Raw genomic sequence first — 18,815 nt, 5'->3', positions numbered from 1 at the left:
ACTGGGAGTACAGGTTTAGATGATTCAAAAGTGGAAATTTTGATTTGGAAAATAAGGAGTCTTCAAACCTTTTTGGTTGACCAACTGAAATAATTTTAAGTATTGCTGGGTGAATGCCTAAAAATTGGCAGAAGCATTAGTTGTGACAGAAATGGCTGTCTCTAAATGTTTGAAGTTGATGGGAATGGTTCAAAAGCAAGGAAATTGGGTGTCACAGAACATAAAAAGGGATTTTCTCAGATATGAATTGCTGCTTCAATGGCAAATAAGGGTTTTTTTTTGCATATCATCACTGGAGATGAAGAATGGATACAATAATCCCAAGTGAAAAAAAATCATATTGCAAACTTGGCCAACCATCAACATCAATAGTTAAGCCAAATATCCATCATTCGAGTTCTATTATAAGCTGCTAAAACCTGGTGAAACCATTAACATTTCTCAATAAAACTGAGATTAAAAGAAAAATGACCAGAATAAACAAGACAAAGTGATTTTCCAACATGACAATGCTTGGCCACATGCAACTAAACAGTCAAGGAAATGCTAGAGCTGTACAGATAGGATGTTCTACCCCAACCGCCATATTCACCAGATGTTGCTCCTTCTGATTTCCACTTGTTTTGAGCCATGCAGAACCACTTGTCTGGCCAGCACTTCAGTTCTTTTGAAGATACCAAAAAATGGATCAATTCATGGACGGTTTCAAAAGATGAATCGCTCTTCTGATGAGGAATCAGTCTTTTACCAAAATGATGGGAAAAAGTAGTAGCTAACAATGGACAACACTTTGAATAATGTATTTATTCCTTTTTTCAAATTAAACTTTTAAAATAAGTTTATTACTCAATATTATTTTCATACACAGCTATCAAATTAATTTTTGCTGATTTTGTTGTAAGTATTAAATATAATTTAATTAAAGTCAATGTACATGTAACTAAACACAAAGTTTATATTAATTATTATTGTACCATTAGGTAATCAATACTGAATTTCATAAGTAAAATACTTAGATTTTATCATAAAATGAATTAATCACTTACACAATAACAGAATGGAAAGGTGAAATATTAGGTTTAATAAGAATATCATTGACTAAGTATATATATATATATCAGAGAAATGAACATAAGAAGGTAAACCAGTTAAACAAATACAATTTATTTTATATTAGCAATAGATTCAACATGTCTTGTAGCTTCTCTTAATTTGCTTACTAGTTCTTGTAGTTCTTGTAACGAACACATAAAATTGAACTTCTTTACAATGATTTCACCAGAGGATTTATTTCCACAGGCTTCAGCAATTATCTGAATGAAAAATATCGGACAAGCTGGATAGTATTCACCACTTGACTGTAAAAATTGAAAAAATAATTTAGCACTAAAAAAAAAATTAGATAAACATGCACTTATGGATGCATATTTATACCATACACAATAAAAAAACTTAACAATAAAAAATGAAGGACCTGTAAATGTATTTGACAAACAAAGGCTTTTGATAATATAGATGCTGACTTGGTTTGGTATTGTAGATAAATGATTATTAACTCATGCACCATTAGCCAATGTATTTCAATAAAATAAATTAATTATTATAAATATATTCCTAGGACAGTAATTCAATATAAAAATAAATAAAATAAAAACAAATGTAATAAAATTTGATAGAAAGAAGCATAATGTGGGATTAAATATTATGACAGTACACAATATAGCAGAAGTGGAAGAATTTTGTTATAAGGTACATTAAAAAGGAAGACAAAATAATACAAACTGAAACATAAAATTAGAATCTTTATATAAAAATAAGTCTAATATAAAATATAAACCTAAGATTAAAAAGAAATTCTTGAAAATATTTGTATAGTACTTTATGATAATGAAACAAGGATTGCGGGAAAAAAGAACAGAGGCTTTTGAGATGTGGTGTTACAAGATGTTGAAAATTAAATAGGTCAATAAAATTTGAAATCAGTAGCCTGAAGAGAAAGAGGAAAGGAAAAGATTTTTAACAAAATCTTTGCAACAAGATGAAAACGTTGGCGGTTCATATATTAAAAATCCAAATTTGAATTTTTAATATATGAACCGCCAACACAATTTAGTAATAGAGAGATGAGTATAAGATAAAAACTGTGGAGGACAAAGAATGAAGTAAATGAAACAGACAGTTGAGAATGTTGGAATTTGTAAATAATCTGAGGTTCAAAGATTACCACAGAGCAGAGAGGAATGAAGAGCAATATCATCAAAACAATTAACTGACCGTTATCTAAAAATAGAATGGTTAACATAGAAAGTAACCTGAATTAATTACTGTATTCTTTAAGATTAGCAATCTTTCACGGCAAGAATTTAAAACTGAGAAAATTAATTTCAGCCATACAAAGAAAAATGATGAAAATGTCTCATTTAAAAATGTCCTTTCATATAGAGATTCTGAGTCAATCACTGTCAGGTATAGCATTTTTCATGTTATAAAATTTTCATTTCCTATTTTCACAGCACAAGGTCTTACTTATTATATGCAGTAAGAGTGTGAGTAATTTCTGAGAAACCTTTCTTAATAGAAACTTAATGAAATTGTCTTTTTAAACATACCAAGTTTTCTGTTTAAGATAAACTTATTTATAGAAACCGGATTATATACAACATAAAAAGCTTGAAATTTGCATGCAAATATGCATGAAAAATGCTTAAAATATGCATGAAAAGTTTCAAAATATGCAACTTTAAATAATAAAAAAATAGTAATGTTTAGTTTATTTCAAAATCAGCATAAGTAGTTGAATAACATATTGATGAATTCGATAATTAACAATTATTTAACATTTTGTTAGTTTTGTAAACATAAACAATCAGGTACTGTTCCAAATTTTCAGTAGTAAGATTGTGTCTTCGATCACTCAAAATATTTTTATAAGTGGGAAAGGATTACTCCACATCCACTGAGGTAACTGGCAGTATTTGAATTTGGGTGCAATGTTAGCACTTACTGTTTTTTGCAAAAGTTCACCTGTCCCATTAATAAAACTATCAAATTGACACAAAGGTTCAAAGCCTGGATTATTATTCAAAATGTTTTCAAATTTTTTCTTTAAGTTTACATGAGAATACCTCTGGCCATGCGGAGTTCATTTGGCGAATTTTATTCATTAACTGAATAAATTGAGGTAAAGCCAAATCTTGAATTTCAAGCTTTTTAATACTTGCAGGTATGTGGGAAAAATGAGTGCTAATCACACCTATGTTTTTTTTATACTAGAATCGTCAAATGCTTCCTTGGACTGACAAAATGCCATAGCTTCTGCACTATCAAAGTCGTTTACTACACCTCTGATGGCCTCAAAATGTTCGTTGTTAAACAACGATTGCAAGCAGGTGCTTTAAGAAACACTTTCTTTGTTGATGAAATCAGTTTATTTACATTCCCAAACATGGATTGTACTTCTTCAGCGAGTCGATGTACTCCGTGAGCTAAGCACGTCACATGAATCAAATTGGGTTAAAATACTTGGAGGGCTTGACCATACAGGGAGCAGCATCTGAGAAAAACAAACATTTTCAACTGCAGAAGATTCAGGAAATATTTTTTTATAACACCTACCCTCATTCACAAATCTGGTGATCGTAGAATGATTTGTCTTCTCAAGGTCTCTGCAGGCCACCAAATAGGAAGAAGGAGGCTCTAATTTTAATGCACAGACAATTAAATTCACACTACCATAACAATGAAGAAACAATGAACGGCATAGATGAAGTCCTACGCAAGAACTATCGCATGAAAATAAACAAGAACAAAACAAAAGTAATGAAATGTAGTAGAAATAACAAAGATGGACCACTGAATGTGAAAATAGGAGGAGAAAAGATTATGGAGGTAGAAGAATTTTGTTATTTGGGAAGTAGAATTACTAAAGATGGACGAAGCAGGAGCGATATAAAATGCCGAATAGCACAAGCTAACTAAACGAGCCTTCAGTAAGAAATATAAGTTGTTTACATCAAAAATTAATTTAAATGTCAGGAAAAGATTTTTGAAAGTGTATGTTTGGAGTGTCGCTTTATATGGAAGTGAAACTTGGACAATCGGAGTATCTGAGAAGAAAAGGTTAGAAGCTTTTGAAATGTGGTGCTATAGGAGAATGTTAAAAATCAGATGGGTGGATAAAGTGACAAATGAGGAGGTATTGCGGCAAATAGATGAAGAAAGAAGCATTTGGAAAAATATAGTTAAAAGAAGAGACAGACTTATAGGCCACATACTAAGGCATCCTGGAATAGTCGCTTTAATTTTGGAAGGACAGGTAGAAGGGAAAAATTGTGTAGGCAGGCCACATTTGGAATATGTAAAACAAATTGTTAGGGATGTAGGATGTAGAGGGTATACTGAAATGAAACGACTAGCACTAGATAGGGAATCTTGGAGAGCTGCATCAAACCAGTCAAATGACTGAAGACAAAAAAAAAAAAAAACAAAAAAAAAACTACCATAACTGTTGGTAGTTCAGTCAGATGATATCCAAATAATGCTAACCTTGAGTTCATTGCGTATTTCTTCCAGAACATGCAGATATATTGTCTGTACGTAATTTTTACGCAATGTTGATTCATCTGGTATATTTTTATTCAAACAATATTTTCACAGAAAATCTTTGAAGGTAGAATCTGTAAGTCTGTGAAGAGGAATATTACATGTAAGCAATACTTCACATAAATCCATGCTAAAGTGGTTTTTTTTTTGTTTACCTTTGGAATTGAAATCAATGCTACTTGCTACTGTTATAAAATGTTGTTGTGGGCCTTTCTTTTGGAATCCTGCAATATGAAGACTTATCTTGACATGCTGGTCTATTTGAAACTTTATTGTGCACGAAATATTTTTCTCTCAAACTCGACAATATAAAACATTTCCGTCGTATGAGAATGTTCCTGGATAGTCGCTATCCACGAAGAGACACTTTTTTTTCGAGAGGCATGGTACACATTAAACTTTGTACAAATACATAAAAAACTAAACTGGATCAATGAGCGTGTCAACAATAACATGTGTAATTTAATTGCCTAGTGAGAGGAGTGCTGCAGTAGACACGTACAACACAGAACGGTATTGTCCGTCTTTGTTTCGCATGAGTCTGTGTTTTACTTGGCCTCATAATAATATTATCCTACCAAAACAATAGACGCGCAGCCACTAAGATCACTTTAAGACCGGTGTGGTTAATAGGTTTGGCCGGCTGCAACGTAAGTTTTCATTTATTAACTAGCCACCTACCGAAAAATATTGTAAATACAGCAAAAATATGCATCATCACTATATTTTAAGAAAAATATGCAATAACCAGTGAGAATGGGCTTAATATGCAAATGCATATAATCTGGTCTCTACTTATTTACAATCAAAGGATCTGTTAAGTATAATGAATTTAAAGTAATAATGATACTACTCTAGGTTTGGTTTTAATTTTTTGTTGTTCGTACAGTTTGCACAACAAAGTACAAGTTAGGTTTACTTTATACTTCATGAATAAGGTGAATTTATATACCTCAATTCAATATGGAAATATAAAAGATGATTTTTTTATATTCAATTTCGTTTATTGCTAATTTTCTTCCTAGGTATACATACCTTTTCTTTATTATTAGCATCTGGGACCACAATAGATACTGCTTCAGCGAATGTGATGAAATGCCAATTTCGTAGTGGGTGAAATAATACCATGCCTGACCAGGATTTGAACCTTGGAACTCCGGATAAAAGGCTGAGATGCTACCACTTATGTCACGGTAGCTGGAAGTATGCATACCTGTGGTAATTTATTTAGTATTTACCATCATGTAATAAAATTGTGGGGCTGCAGTCTCTTAGTCGTGATAAGAGACATAATGAAGCTTTTCTTTGCTTCAAGAGGTAGCAGAAAGTCTGACTGAGAACAAAAGCATCTTAAAACGGTGGAAGTAAACAATAATTTGGTTTTTGAAACTCATGAAGTTACATTATCAAATTAAACTGAAAATAATAGTGATTGTCCTTTCCTAGAAACATTAAAGAAGTTTAAATTCTTAAAATAAAAGTTTCTTATTTTAAATAAGATGAATAAATGCACGATAGCTTTTTATATTTTGTGCAGTTTGTAATGTAATTTGAGATGATGAATATATGAATATGTAATGCAGCTGATGATGTGAGTAAATCGTGAAAGCACTCCTGCATATATAATAGAATAAGGTAAGATATCCTATATTGTATATAGTACAGAGTATGATTCTTAAAAGAATTGATTTTAAAAAATAATATACATATATGAGGTCTTATATTGAGGTAGACACAGTAATGCCCTGCATTGACTGTAATCATAGAAACTTCTGATTTGATTGTAAGCATTTTCAAAAAAAGTAAAGTCCAAAAGTTGTACCTCAATCACATTCATTGTGAATAGAAATTGCTTGACAATTATTCTAGGTTTTATTAGTTTCACACATACCATAATTATTCTGTTTATTCAGGTTTGTTCTGTCTATTCATGAACCTGTTCAGTAAGAAATACACCTCGTCACTAAAAGTAGCTCTCTTTAAAAAATCTATGTTACCTGTCTACATTTCCAATACCCAATATATGTTCAGCATGGTTTATGGCAGCAATTGTTGTCAGCTGCACCTTGTAAATATTTAGTAAAAGCTCTTCATACAAAATGTGATGTAGGCTAATGTTAGCTGTCTTTTTTTAGTCACTTGGGTTTTGAGCGACACTTTCAGCAACAGCAGAGATATTTACAGCTAACTTGCCACTATATTGATATACTTAAATCACCTCTAGATCAATAACTCTAGTTTTTTCAAATTTAGCAACATGTTTTACAATTGCTGTACAAGACGGTGCTGAATTATGATTGAAGATATAAAAAACTTTAGTAACTTCTGTAAAATTTTCACTATATTTATAATGAATTTTCAATTTATTTGTACTCTTAGGGAGTATATCATTACATCTTCACTTCATATTATTTTTAAATTGAATTGTTTTTAGTTGATAATTTTTAATAAAACATCTGTATGTGTGATTGTTGAAAAATATAAAAATTCAAAATGATACCTCTTAATGAATACCAGTCACAAAGTTTCATGAGCTTGAATTATTACTTCACTTTTTTAAGTTCAAGGTGCGTATGGAGTATTTAAATTTCAGTTTGATGTTACTGTATATTTGGGGTCTACTTTTTCATGCTATGAAAACAAGAAACATTTTGTAAATAATTGTTTGAAAAGGAATCAATGAGATCAGAAAGATTAAAAGAGAACTGATTTGCTCTGGCTTAAGAGGTGCAAAGTGAACAATTGAAAATTGCATAATTTGTTATAATTTTTCTAAAACTTTAATCTGAAGACAAGTATACACCATCAAAATTCTGTTTTGTCTAAAAGCTAAATGATAATAATAATAATCATTAATTATAAAAAATAAAATTCATAGTTTTAGGTGCTCAGTGGCACTATGACTTGATCAACCTCAATTGACGAGTGCCACCCGGTACAGAAAGGTCCTCAATTAGCACAACTTGTCAAAATGAGTCAACATCAGACCATTCATGGACTTCAAGGCATTCTTGCCTTGAGGTGAAATTCAAAATACAATATTTAAAAGGATTCTGATCAAAGAATGAGTGTGCATTGCATTGCACTCTGTATACACTGGGTGATTTAAAAAGGACTTCAAAATGTTAAAATTATGTAACAATTTATTGAAATAACTTATAAATTCAGTTAAAGTCACATTTCATAGAAAAATACATCAAGTTTGTCACCCAATGTTCAATTTAGCTCAATATGGCTTTCATTTGTAATGCGACATACATCCCACATGAAGTTGATTTCATTCCAGTCTACAAGTCAGGCATTACCTCTGCAACTGCGACATTAATTCAAAGTCTTAGCACAAACAACCCATCAGCAGGCAAAGAAAATATACATACTCGATCTAATGAAATCCCACATAAAAATCTAGCACGGTCAAATTTGGGGATTGTGGTAGCCATGCAATTGGACTTTCACGACTAATCCACCAACCTGGGAATCCAGTATCAAGAAAATCTCAGACTTTTAGGTGGCAGTGAAGTGGTACCCTGCCTTGCTGATAGTCACATCTAAGATAGCGTCCATCTTGATCATCATCTAATTGAGGAATTAAGAGAATTTTGAAAGCATATCCAGATGAAGGATTCCATTTAGAATTGCCTCCTGGAAGAATGGGCCATACATTCTTTGTTCGCTTAAAGTACAAAAAACATTGACCTTATGGCTATCATGAATCTGCTGTAAAGTTTCATGATGATTTTCATTACCTTATATTCAGAAGTTATCAGTATTCATCTTGCCCCTGAATCACTAAAAAATATCTTCATCACTAAAAATTACATTGTCTAAAAATGCATCATTGTCTGCAATTCTATCCATCATTCCTATTGAAAACTAAAGCCGAGCAACTGTTTACGTAATATGCGTCAAAGTTGTTTATGGAATGCCAATCTCATGTGATGCATGTAGAGTTGATTTCTTTGGACTAAGTGCAAAGCTTTATCTTAGATGTTCCACAGCAGCTTAAGGAACATGTGGGCGTCCTGGTGATTTTGATGTTTAACAGAACATCCATCTCAAAGAAAGTTTAGTGCCAACAATAAATTGTATGAGTAATAGGAGGTCCGTAACGTCCTCTCTACAAATTACAGTTGAATTGCAATTCAACTATAACTACGTAGAATTGCAGTTGCTAACTGCAAATCATAAAACCAAAACAAACATGTGCACGTTCCACACCACTAAATGAATCCATTTTTAGTAACATGATGACAGCACTAGTGGCCGAATTTGGTACTAATAAACTACACGAGTCAAAACTTGTATGTGTTTTGCTATGAAATGATACCTCAACCAAATATGTAAGTTATCTAAATAAATTTTATATGCTTTTAAATTTGTGAAGTCTTTCTTGAATCACACAGTATATTAGTGCTGGTGAAAAAAGTAATAATTTATTATGTCTGAACCAAATTTTTGTCATTCATCTTAAAATATGAGAGGATAAAACTTCTTATCCTGGGATCATAATTAGTGATAAAAGCTGCAACACAGATGTTATGGTGTCATCCTGTGCTAAACATCATCTATTGCCAAGAATGAATGCCCAGATTCGCAAAGAACCGAACAGGCTAGACAGGTGAATATCATAACAACTGTTTTCTTTTCATATTAAGAGAACTGTTTAAACAAATTGTACCAGCTGGCCAAAATGCTAATTTGAACTTATATGGTAGAATAATGTTTCGCAATGATTGCTTAAGGATGTGACCAACCAAACACATCTACCAAACGAAAATTGTTATATTACAGAAATGCTCCAGTTTAGAGTATGCTGAAAAGACCACACAATTTATGGTTATCATAACATGAATGTCATCTTCAAGTATCATTATAGGCTAGATTTGATAAACTGTAATTTCTTTGTTCACAAGAATGAAGATAAAAAAGATTTGTTGATCCCAGTCAGTACAAACTAGAAGGAGTTTCAGATAATGCTAGATAATCCAATCTATTCACAGTTCTGAAAAACTCTTGTTTTGTGGGTATTCCGTGATTGAGGTAGTGCTATGTACAATGTATACTTGTGCAATAACACTATATTCCAGTTTACGCACAAGGGAATAACTTTGAAATGAAGATTAGCTTCCATTGAAGCTAGAAGCAATTTTAATTTTTTTGCACATTAGTCTTTAGTGGCCCATACCAGGTGTGTAAATATGAAACCGGAATTTGCCCATAGATGGCCCTAGCTGTAAATGTAGTTACTATCAAACCGCATCATTGGCGCCATTTTCTTTCTTTGACAGCTGACAAAGATTTTCAACTCACAACAATACAAGTTTCACACAACAGCATAGTTTTAATTATGCGTTGAACATGTAGAGTTTTGTACTTACAAACTACGATTTGTGAACAGCATTGATTTTCTGTTACCATTTAAAGAAAACTGCTGCAGAATTGCATTGAATGCTTGTTGAAGCTTACAATAAGCATGCTCTTGGTAAATCACAGTGCTTTGAATGGTTTAAAAAATTCAAAAGTAACAATTTTGACGTGAGAAACGAACGTGGAAGACCACTGAAAAAATTTGAAGACGGCAAATTGCAAGCATTTTTGGATGAGGATGATGCTCAAAGGTAACAACAACTCACGGATCAATTAAATAGTACACGAGAAGCCATCTCCATACGTTTGAAAGCCATGGGAAAGATCCAGAAGATGGGAAAATGGGTTCCATATGAACTGAATGAAAGACAGCAAGAAAACCAAAAAACCACTTACGAAATGCTGCTCGCCAAGTACAAAAGAAAGTCATTTCTCTATTGAATTATAATATGTTTGGATATATTTAGAGAATCCTAAGAGTTGTTTTTCACGCAGTGAAAGAATATAAAAAAGGTAACACAAAGTGATTTTGCTTCATGATAATGCACAATCACACAAAGCAAAACTGGTCAAGGAAATGATTGAGGTGTTCAGTTAGGAAATACTTTCGCGTGCAGCTAACTCACCAGATATGGCTCTGTCAGACTACTATTTATTTGCATTGATTGGTACGCACTTGCTGAACAGCGCTTCACTTCTTATGAAAATGTACGAAAATGGCCTGATGACTGGTTTGCCTCGTTTTATTGGTGTGGCATTCATAAATGGTCAGAGATGGGAAAAATGTATAGCTAGCAATGGAAAATATTTTGAATAAAATATTTTTTATCATTTTCATATAACAAACATGTATTCTCTATACAAAAATTCCGGTTTCATATTTACACAACTGGTAAATGTAAAAATTCAAAATCTGCTACTAATTGAGATGATTCTGAGCAGATTATAAAAAGCAAGTAAAACTTTACTGCTCGTAAATATGTTATTTAAAATTACATATGTGTATCTTAACTATTAATGTGCCCACACTTATACTGGCAAAGCAGTATGTAAATACATATTAAACTGGTTTCAAATCAACACTACTGAGTGAATTTAGAATTTTGAGAAGTACACTTCCCATTCCTGACCACAGTTTTGATTATTAGTTTGATTCCAAATCTGGCATTCAAGAAAAAACACAATTTGTGATTTCACACTGTTACTACTTCAGGATTGTGTAGGTAACAGGAGTTAATACTGTGAGAAATGGAATTAAATTGCATGCAGGTATAGGTAAACAGATTGCAATATAATCACATGCTATTACTGAATTTTCCAATACAAAATTATGATTTCAAAAATTATTTACCAATAAATAGTCCATTCTTTAATATTTTACTAACCTAGTAAAAGATCTAATTAGCAGGTCAGACAAAGTAATGAGATGTATTTCTGCGGAGGAATGCTTAAAGGTATACTTTTTAAGCTATCTGCCACTTCCCTTAGTCAACATAATACTGGGTAACTACAAATCAATTGCTCTTTGGACATAGTACACACAGCCGAGTCATTTAAACAAATTTATAAAAACAATACAGCCAAATCTACACATTAATAATAAAGTTACAGCAAAACTTAACTGTAGAAGATAAAAATAAATAAATAATGATCATAAAGTACAAAAGTACATACTCTTATGCAGAAATCTAGTCTCCAGTTTACATCGATAACATATGGTAAATGTTTTTTTATTTGCAGCAACATTCTTTTAAATTCAAGTTTTTTATTGTCATAAACAATTGCAATTTTATTCAAACGATCAGGATTAAAATTATAATTTTCTAAAGTTGCTATAAGAACTTTACTATCCAAATCATGGCGAGCTGATTCTACAAGTAAAATAAGAAGAGAAGAAAAGCTTTCCTTCACCACATCACCTTTTGATGCACATAATTCATTTAAATCTGAAACAAAGAAAAGCTTCAACAAAAAACAAACATTGTCGGTTACATTTGCATAATTAACTTCTTTAATTTTTGGAGTTCAAAACTCTCAGTCCAAAACTACGCTCTGATTTAAAAACGTATAAGGATGTAGAACTCACCTTAGAACAACATTTGATATTTGAATATAGGTTACAGTTAAACCTCAAGTAATGCCTCCTACTTGATTGTGTACTGTAGAGGGAAATAAATATCATCACAACTGAATGGAATTTTTTTAATAGTCAGTCTGCAATTTGCCACGAATGGTTGGTTCTTCATCACAGCTCTATGCTTCAGTGGCAAATGGTAATAATATAGCAGGAGAATTAATTTCATATGTAGAAGAAGCAAGAGTGAATATATTATACAGAATAGTATGTGGAATCTATGAGATTGGAAAGAACCCTAAGGTACAATTTCCTTAAGTGCTACTAATTGTGAAGATAGTTAGGTTAAGAAGAATACAGGAACATACATGTTATTTGGAAATGCAGAGAAGACTACGTTTACATTTCATTATACAGAATGGAATCAAACTTCAACAAAAATAAACTTGAAATAATGTCTACTTGAATTTAGTCTACTGCTGTTTCTTTTTATAGTTTAAGATCTGGCAGCTGATTTCTGCAGGTATCTGTTTTTTTAATAAAACTCGATTTAAATGAATGATTAATGATAATTTAATACATTACTGCCGGGTTGCCTACAAAAAATTAGCCGCAATTGCATTTAATTAAATATATTGTAATTAATTCATTTTAACGAATTGTAACTATATTTTATGTGAAGAATGTAAAAAAAAAATTGGTTGCCAGCTCTCAGCCAGCAATTTCCAAATTGCCAGGTGTAAACAGATATGTTATTGTTAATTACTTACGCTCATTGTGTTTGCCAAAAAAGGGGGTAGTAAAAAAGGTACAAAGAACAAAAACGTTTTGTATTCTGTATTTTAATGATTAGAATTTTAGGTAATATTCCAAACATACACAATATTGTTATAAGAGATACCTTATTTTAATTTTTCATTAAAGTATCCTGCAAAAGTATTTTCATGAAAAATTAAGGTAAGATATGTATTATCTAATGTTCTGTACTTGGTGGTTTATTTAATAGAATTTAAATATACATTTATATATGGGTCAATCCATTTGACCAAAAAAACATAAGCTGGTTGCTTGACCAATTCAAAAAAAATGAAACGTACCCACTTTCATATACTACAAATCTCAGGACCTTAAAACTATTCTTTTTAAAAGTTTTTATTTAATCAGTTTACCTGTGGCAGCAATTTTTGTTACGGTACGCACACCTCTTTTTGTGATTTACAGAAAAAGGTTTATGGAAAAAATCAAAACTAAAAAACTATTGGTCCTGGAAGACAAAAAGAAATTTATTCATTTCATCAAGGTAAAAGATTGGTCCAGCGGTTTATTAACCTATCTCTCCTCTTTCTATGAGAAAATTACCAATAAAGTTGAAATTAAACATGAAAAACTGTGAAATTTTGGTAATTTTTTTCAGGAGGCAGGGATGGCATACACAATTAAAATTATTTTTATATGTAGGTATATGTTAGTAGTTTTACCATAAATAATATTAATGGTGATATACTTACCCCTAAATTTTTATGAATTTAAAAAAAAAATTCAAATTTTGGCTTCAAATAACTCTGATGGGGCTGGTGATAAAAATCTCAAATTTGCACAACTTGCAATGTTTTTGTAGATGTTTATGGCAAATAAAAAGGTTTCTTGTATATTGTACTAATAAAAAAACCTCTCAAAAATCATGAAAAACATGTTAAAAGCTATACCATTTTGACTTGTAAATAACTGCACCAAGGGGGTTTCTTGTCTTTGCACGTTAAATGGTTTATATTAGGTCCCTATTTGTTTATAATTTATAAGTCATAATTTAATGATAACTTAACCAATAACAGTAACCTAATACAATTCTGATCAAAAATGCTTGTAAAACTTACCCAAACTGAGATTTCAATTAGTAGCCTACATCTTTTTTCAAGAATTCATTTTTATTTTTATATTGGTTTATTTTTGTAAAGACTAATGAAGAAAAAATAAATTGTAGCAAAATTTTAATTATTCTTCAATGAAATAGCCTGTTTTTGTAGCAATGAAAGTTTGGTTGGTTATGCAAAATAAATAATTAGCTAATTAGCTAATTAAGCTACTAATAGCTGTGATATCTCTTCTGATAATTCTCTTGAAATTGTGTGAGGATCTGTCACTGTAGTTAGTTCAAGTGATGTCAACTTTCTCAGGACTTTGCAGATCAGTCCCACACTGTCTTGTTGATACTTTGAAAATGATGTACATGGTCAGGCTGGTTGGAAAAAATTAACCTGTACATCGTCATTTTCGAGGCTAATATCTACCGCTTCTATCCATTACTGATCATCATACACACAAACAATAGAGTCTTTTTCCTTATGTGATGTGATACAATACTTCACACAGGATGGTCTTCATGGTCCTTGGAGTCTGAATTAGAGCAACATATTACACTGCCTTCTGATACAGGAACATATTTGTGGTAGCATCTAGTTACCAACAACACTTTCACAGCTGTCAAAACGGTTTTTTAGAGTTTCTGAAATCTTAGCTATTTCATCTGATTTAATCAAAAAATACTTTATGTTTTTCAGCTTGTGATTACAAAATTTGTACATTTCATCAACGTTTACTATCTGACTGTTTAATGGTCTGCCACCTCTAGTTTTGTTGTTCCTCTCATACCATCATAGGCATTTTTCCCATGGAATGATCCAAAGAAGTGCCATTCAGCTTCAAGGTCAAAGTCCTTTTTGTGACTGTACAAATTGGCAAAATTCTTTTTATTTTTATATCGAGTTGAAGCACCATCAGTAAGATGAGTTTTTTAATGTTCTGATGTACTTCCTTGATATGGTCTGTAAAAGTTTTTGAAAAGAATAAAATGTTGCTGTATTGTGCTTCAAGCGATCACACACTATAAACACTTTTGTGTTGTAATACATCATTTTCCTAGAAAAAGAACACAAAATGGTGAACTGTGGCTTGACTGTTGACCCAGTGGAAGCTTTGTATCTCATTTTAAACAAGAAATGAAAGGTTTTCTGCAGAGTCTGCCAACACCAAACATTCTTCTTCACCTAATACTGATTTTTTCTTCTTAAAAAACTACATACACGTTAAGTTTATCAGAACAAGGTGCTTTTGGTTATGCACTTTGACATCAAAACATGTGGTAACACAATCCTTTTTACCAGGACACAACCTAGTATTATTGTCATCTTCATAAAATAACACAACTTCTTTAATTGTGTCATTACTAATTCTGTTTTATGTCTTTTACCTAACTCTGGTAGAATGCCTTGCTCATTAACTAATTCTCTAGTAAGTCTAACCAGATGCTCAGGCACATTGAACTCATATTAATTTAGATCTGGTACAAGTTTGGGGAAGTAAACTGATAATTTTAACCTTATCTTCTTTAGAAGCAAGAACACATTTTTCTTTTAGTTTTAAAATAAGATCATCACATTCATGAGCAGAAGATTGAGCTGGATTTTTATTTTCAGAAACTTTTGAGTCATAACACAATACAAGATTCTTTTTTAATTTTTTCAGATACCTTATTTAATTTACATTTTAATGCTGATGGCCTTCGATCCATGCTTAATTTTTTCAATTTTGATGGAGATGATACACCCAAAATGCTACAAGTAGCATCCAATTGTTCAATATTATGATGTGGGTCAATGTACTGTGCTCTTTGTCTTAACATTCACATAGTTCTTTGTTTTTCAAAAATACTTTTGAAACATTCAACAGAAAGAGACTTTCCAGGAACTAAATTTAAATTTGGAAAAATGAGTTCTTTAAGAGTTTGGTTCTTCAGTTTTTCTTAACTGTTTTTTACAAAATTCTCAAAGGGTCACCAACAGAACTGTCCATACAGGCGACTGAATTTTTACAAAAACCTTTTTTCATGATATTTACAAATACTACTGACATGTGAATTAACACGTAAAAAAATAAGTTGTTGGTTTTCATCATTAAAATTCACAAATTTTAATGAGTTCTTTTGACACTGTACCATACACTGTTTTATGACACTCTTTATTCACATACATTTCTATGGAAAATTGTTCTTCCATTGTTTTATGTGAAATTACTTGAAAATAATGTAAAAATTTAACAGATCTTAAAATGTCCAAATATAATATTAAGTAAAACTTATTTATTTAATAAGCATTTCCAAATACAGGTTGAAATTTGAGACACTCAGTAAAGATGTGAATAGATCACTGACTAATGTCAGACTAATCGGTCTATAACTGCAAAGCTAAATGACGCAACAAGCATAAAGGAGCTTGTTGCAACATGAATTTTCCTGATAACTGGAAATGACTTGTGTGCCTGTTACAACATGAACACTGAAGTTGAATGGTTTAATGATTTTAATAACAGTCTAGATAACAGTTTTTAATGATTTTTGAGAGTATAACTTTTTTATTAGTACAATACACAACAAACGTTTTTATTTGTCATAAACATCTACAAAAACAATGTAAGTTGTGCAAATTTGAGATTTTTATCACCAGCCCCATCAAAGTTATTTGAAGTCAAAATTTAAATTTAAAAAAGAAAAATTAGTTTTCAAAAAATTCATAATAATTTAGGGGTAAGTATATCACCATTAATATTATCTACGGTAAAACTAATATCATATACCTACATATAAAAAAATAATTTAAACTGTGTATCATGCCTCTTGAAAAAAATTACCAAAAGTGAAATTTCACCGTTTTTCATGTTTAACTTTATTGATAATTTTCTCATAGAAAGAAGAGAGATAGGTAAACAAACCACTGGACCAATCTTTTACCTTAAGAAAATGAATAAATTGCTTTTTGTCTTTCATCCTTCCAGGACCAATAAATTTTTTAGTTATGATTTTTTCCACAAACTCTTACAATCACAAAAATAGGTGCGCACTATAACAAAAATGGCCACCACAGGTAAGGTGCTTATACAAAAAAAAATTAAAAAAATAATTTTAAGGTTCTGAGATATGTAGGAAACGAGTGTATAAGTTAAATTTTTTTTTGAATTGGTCAAGCACTACCCTTGGGTCACTGCAAATGGATTGACCCATATATTCATGTGCAAGTTTAATCATACAAAATCACCCAATTCTATCATCCATCCTCATAGAAATACAATACAATACAAATTGAATTTTTTTTTATCATGTAGTATAATAAAGCAGACTCTTTAGCAAAAATTGAATTATATGGAGAAAACTGTTGTGGAATCTGGAACATAATGATTACAAAAGTAAAATCAAGAGAAGTGATGCGAGGAATGCATTACTTGTTAGGTCACGATTTGACTTAAGTGAAGTGAATATGGGGACATAATTAACTTTGGTTAATTACAAAAAACATAGTAAATACAGAGTACAGAAGTGCAACATTAAATTCTTCTATTTACTGAAATAAAACAAAACTTAACAAAGTTAAATATAAAGATTTGTAATTCTGAGCAACTACATAAAAATTTCAATTTTTTTAATACTTTAATATACCTTGGTAAATGTAATTAGGATCAGAAAAACACAAGATCTAAATGTCAGAAACCAGGTTTGGACAGCGGTGACCTGCGCAAGGTCCACATTGCATTATCAGTACTCTAAGTCAATTAGCAATCGGTTTTGTGACTAATGGTGACCTTTCAGATGCAAATCCGTTCTGAACTTGTATTTGGTTAAATAAAAAAAAGAAGATATTAACTATTTAAATGATTGCACACTAAACACTAAACAAGGCCAATATGTTCTTTTTTAAAGACCTACTAAGAAAGTGAGATGCTTTCTAATTTCTTCTCAATTTAATGAAAAAATGTTCATGTTTTACAAACTAGCTAACTTCAACAATTTGGTGGGTGCCAAGGATTTGGACGAGTGTATATAGCTCTTCCAATGCAAATCTGTTGGCAACCAATTCTGATCACAGGGATTTTTATGTTAATGGTTTTGATTTGCTATTTATTTTTCAAACAGCAGTGAAAAATAAATAATAAATTTCAACTTCCAAATTGTAAAGAGAAATATGGTAATTACAGAATTTTAATAACAAACAAGTTTCATGAATCAGATAACCTACATAAAAGGGATTAAAGAGAATAAACTTTTCATAATAAAATAAAAATTCTGACTACAGTTTTAAATTGTTGGAAGTATTCTTCCTTTCCAGTCCATGAGCAGATGCTACATTAGCAGTATTTGCACAATTATTTAGCTGTATGGTGTTTTTATCTGCAATCTTATAAATGACTACAGGAATCTACCTTCAAAAGAATTCGTACTTACTTATCTTGCTGCTATTCTTTGTTTTTAAAATTACTTCTGGTGCTGCATCAACAAGCTTTTTAAAGCTGTCATCAGAAATTAAATTCTGATTTCCTAGCCGTTTCAGACCAATACCAACTCGTTGAGACAATTGCATTTCAGGATATCCAATATCTTACATTACACACAAAAAATGGAATTAATTTAGGTTATGTTATTCTTAAAGCAAAAGGTAAATTAAAAATAAACTACACACGCTATTCATTGATAACTAACAATAGGATCGGTATCAGATGCTTTTAATAATACACTATTAACAAAGAATATAGTTAAAATAAAAGATACACATCCGCAAGAACATTAATTTATTTTATTTAACCTAAAACACAAGTACAAATTAACACATATGATCAGCGCTCCTGGTGTCACATGAATACTATTTCTATTTGAAGAAATTTATTTCAGTATCAAAATTATTGATTATTAAGTATCGTTTTAGTGGTTAAATAAATACATTAATTTTAA

General features: G+C 31.0%; 1 protein-coding gene across 1 annotated transcript; it reads right to left on the bottom strand.

The window, feature by feature from the left end:
- Positions 1-1,094: 1,094 nt before the first annotated feature.
- Positions 1,095-18,712, bottom strand: LOC142317309 (COMM domain-containing protein 3). Its single transcript, XM_075353750.1, has 3 exons — positions 18,312-18,712; positions 11,644-11,915; positions 1,095-1,358 (listed from the first exon to the last, which is right to left on the bottom strand). Exons 1-3 carry the CDS (start codon positions 18,445-18,447, stop codon positions 1,164-1,166), a joined length of 603 nt encoding a protein of 200 aa, XP_075209865.1. The 5' UTR covers positions 18,448-18,712; the 3' UTR covers positions 1,095-1,163.
- Between the last annotated feature and the right edge of the window lie 103 nt (positions 18,713-18,815).

This window comes from Lycorma delicatula, chromosome 1 (genome assembly GCF_047948215.1).
Source record: "Lycorma delicatula isolate Av1 chromosome 1, ASM4794821v1, whole genome shotgun sequence".
NCBI classification, from domain to species: domain Eukaryota; kingdom Metazoa; phylum Arthropoda; class Insecta; order Hemiptera; family Fulgoridae; genus Lycorma; species Lycorma delicatula.
The sequence above is the reverse complement of the archived record's forward strand: the minus strand, read 5'-3'. Positions and strand labels throughout refer to the sequence as shown.

Excerpts from the sequence above, each read along its gene's own strand:
- LOC142317309 (XM_075353750.1), bottom strand. The coding sequence starts at position 18,447 with ATGCAATTGTCTCAACGAGTTGGTATTGGTCTGAAACGGCTAGGAAAT. Across the intron at positions 11,916-18,311 it reads AAAGAATAGCAGCAAGATAA|ATTTAAATGAATTATGTGCA; the intron begins GTAAGTACGAAT and ends TCTTTGTTTCAG. Across the intron at positions 1,359-11,643 it reads GACTAGATTTCTGCATAAGA|TCAAGTGGTGAATACTATCC; the intron begins GTATGTACTTTT and ends CAATTTTTACAG.